The sequence below is a fragment of the Branchiostoma floridae genome, chromosome 15 (genome assembly GCF_000003815.2).
Source record: "Branchiostoma floridae strain S238N-H82 chromosome 15, Bfl_VNyyK, whole genome shotgun sequence".
Taxonomy (NCBI): Eukaryota; Metazoa; Chordata; class Leptocardii; order Amphioxiformes; family Branchiostomatidae; genus Branchiostoma; species Branchiostoma floridae.
In genome coordinates this window covers 1,452,811-1,454,714 of record NC_049993.1, presented here as the reverse complement: position 1 = coordinate 1,454,714, position 1,904 = coordinate 1,452,811, and the positions used below count along the sequence as shown (strand labels likewise).

Sequence of the window (1,904 nt, the reverse complement as noted above, 5' to 3'; positions counted from 1 at the left end):
ACTGAAGGCGGGTTCCCGGAAATCTGATTCGTTCCTTTTCGCACTTTCGGTACTTTCTTTTTGTTCCTTTTCGTTCATTTTCGCACTTTAACTACCGAAAGTGCGAAAAGGAACGAAAAGGAACGAAGTGTGAGGCCGCTAGTTGGCCTCGGACCGAAGGGCCTCCGCTTGAGACCACCGCGGTGTCCCGATTGCCCGGGCCACTTATAATTTAGGCCGGACTTCTAGAAAACGACTTTGTAACATTTTTGAGACCTTAGAAAACGTCAACCCTTCAAAAGTTTTTCAGGCGCGCTACTCAGCTGCTTTCAAAATACCCCCCCCCCCCCCTGTGACAGCCCGCGTGGGAACCCGAGACGCACTGATTCGTGACTCCGCTCATCGCCTTTGATTTGTATTTAGCTATTACCACGCGTGCACTTTCCCGCCGGTTCGCCGTTTAACCATTGGAGCTCTAGGATTTTCGTGGAGCAAGCCGCAAAATGCAAAAATAAAGTCAATTTCAAATGCATTTGTCGATCACAGTACCGTTACCTTATATTCCCATCGATTTTATTTCACTTTGCTTCATACTTCGTTCCTTTTCGTTCCTTTTCGTTCCTTTTCGTTCCTATCCAATCTTTTCATTCCTTTTCGTTCCTTTTCGCACTTTCGGTACTTTCCTTTTCGTTCCTTTTCGTTCCTTTTCGCACTTTCGGTACTTTCCTTTTCGTTCCTTTTCGTTCCTTTTTGTTCCTTTTCGTTCTTTTTCGTTCCTTTTCGCTCCTTTTCGCTCCTTTTCGTTCCTTTTCGTTCCTTTTCGCACTTTCGGTACACCGCTTTCTGGGATATGTGTGTGGCCCTGAAAAGGGCCGGGGTTGTCTTGACTCTTGTTCCGATCCACCTTATGCACGTTCCCCTCTGATGCGGCGTGCGAGTTGGATGTCCTTGGGCATGATCGTAACCCGCTTGGCGTGGATAGCGCACAGGTTGGTGTCCTCGAAGAGACCGACCAGGTAAGCCTCGCTGGCCTCCTGCAGAGCCATGACCGCCGAGCTCTGGAAGCGCAGGTCGGTCTTGAAGTCTTGGGCGATCTCCCGCACCAGGCGCTGGAAGGGCAGCTTGCGGATGAGCAGCTCCGTCGACTTCTGGTAGCGACGGATCTCTCTCAAGGCCACGGTGCCTGGCCTGTAGCGGTGAGGCTTCTTGACGCCGCCGGTAGCCGGGGCGCTCTTGCGAGCGGCCTTGGTTGCCAACTGCTTCCTGGGGGCCTTGCCACCGGTGGACTTACGGGCGGTCTGCTTGGTACGTGCCATATCGAATAAACTCTGTCTACGCTGAAGTGCACGACAAAAGGAGTAGTCGGCAGACTGTGGGGAGCGAATTTATAGCACTCGCTAATGATATGCCCCGTAGGTTTCAACTGGCCGGTGCCCTGTTGTCTGATTGGTTGTCTGTCGGAATCTGACACTGTGATTGGTTAGTTGTTATAGCGCCAGGATCCAATTTTTCGCAGCAAGCTCGACACTTCTGGACCGGTGTCACGTCGGAAAATGTGGCAATGTCAATATTGAGCTATTTAGAATGACTATCGGATACTAAATGTATATTTGTGCCTACGTAAGGTAACATGACATCATCTTACTCATTAAATTTGTCGATAAATACACAATATCACTTTAAGCTTTGTCTTCACTGTGTCAACGAAATAACAATAGTTTTGTTAGTCTGTGCGTTATTATCAGGATTTTATCATCGTATCAGTGTCAGAGGCGTTCAAAAAGCGGACCTCAACGAATTTCAGAAATAAAGAACGAATTTTCTTCCGTTTATTATATTGTGTTGTCTTCTAAGTTATACTTATATTTCAGCCATACATAGTATGGTGAAATATATTGTATTCGTAATGTTTCTTTCTTTCTTTC

General features: G+C 47.6%; 1 protein-coding gene across 1 annotated transcript; it reads right to left on the bottom strand.

Annotated features, from left to right (window-relative positions):
- Positions 1-804: 804 nt before the first annotated feature.
- On the bottom strand, positions 805-1,597 carry LOC118432622 (histone H3). Its single transcript, XM_035844255.1, has one exon. It carries the CDS (start codon positions 1,293-1,295, stop codon positions 885-887), a length of 411 nt encoding a protein of 136 aa, XP_035700148.1. The 5' UTR covers positions 1,296-1,597; the 3' UTR covers positions 805-884.
- Positions 1,598-1,904: the final 307 nt, after the last annotated feature.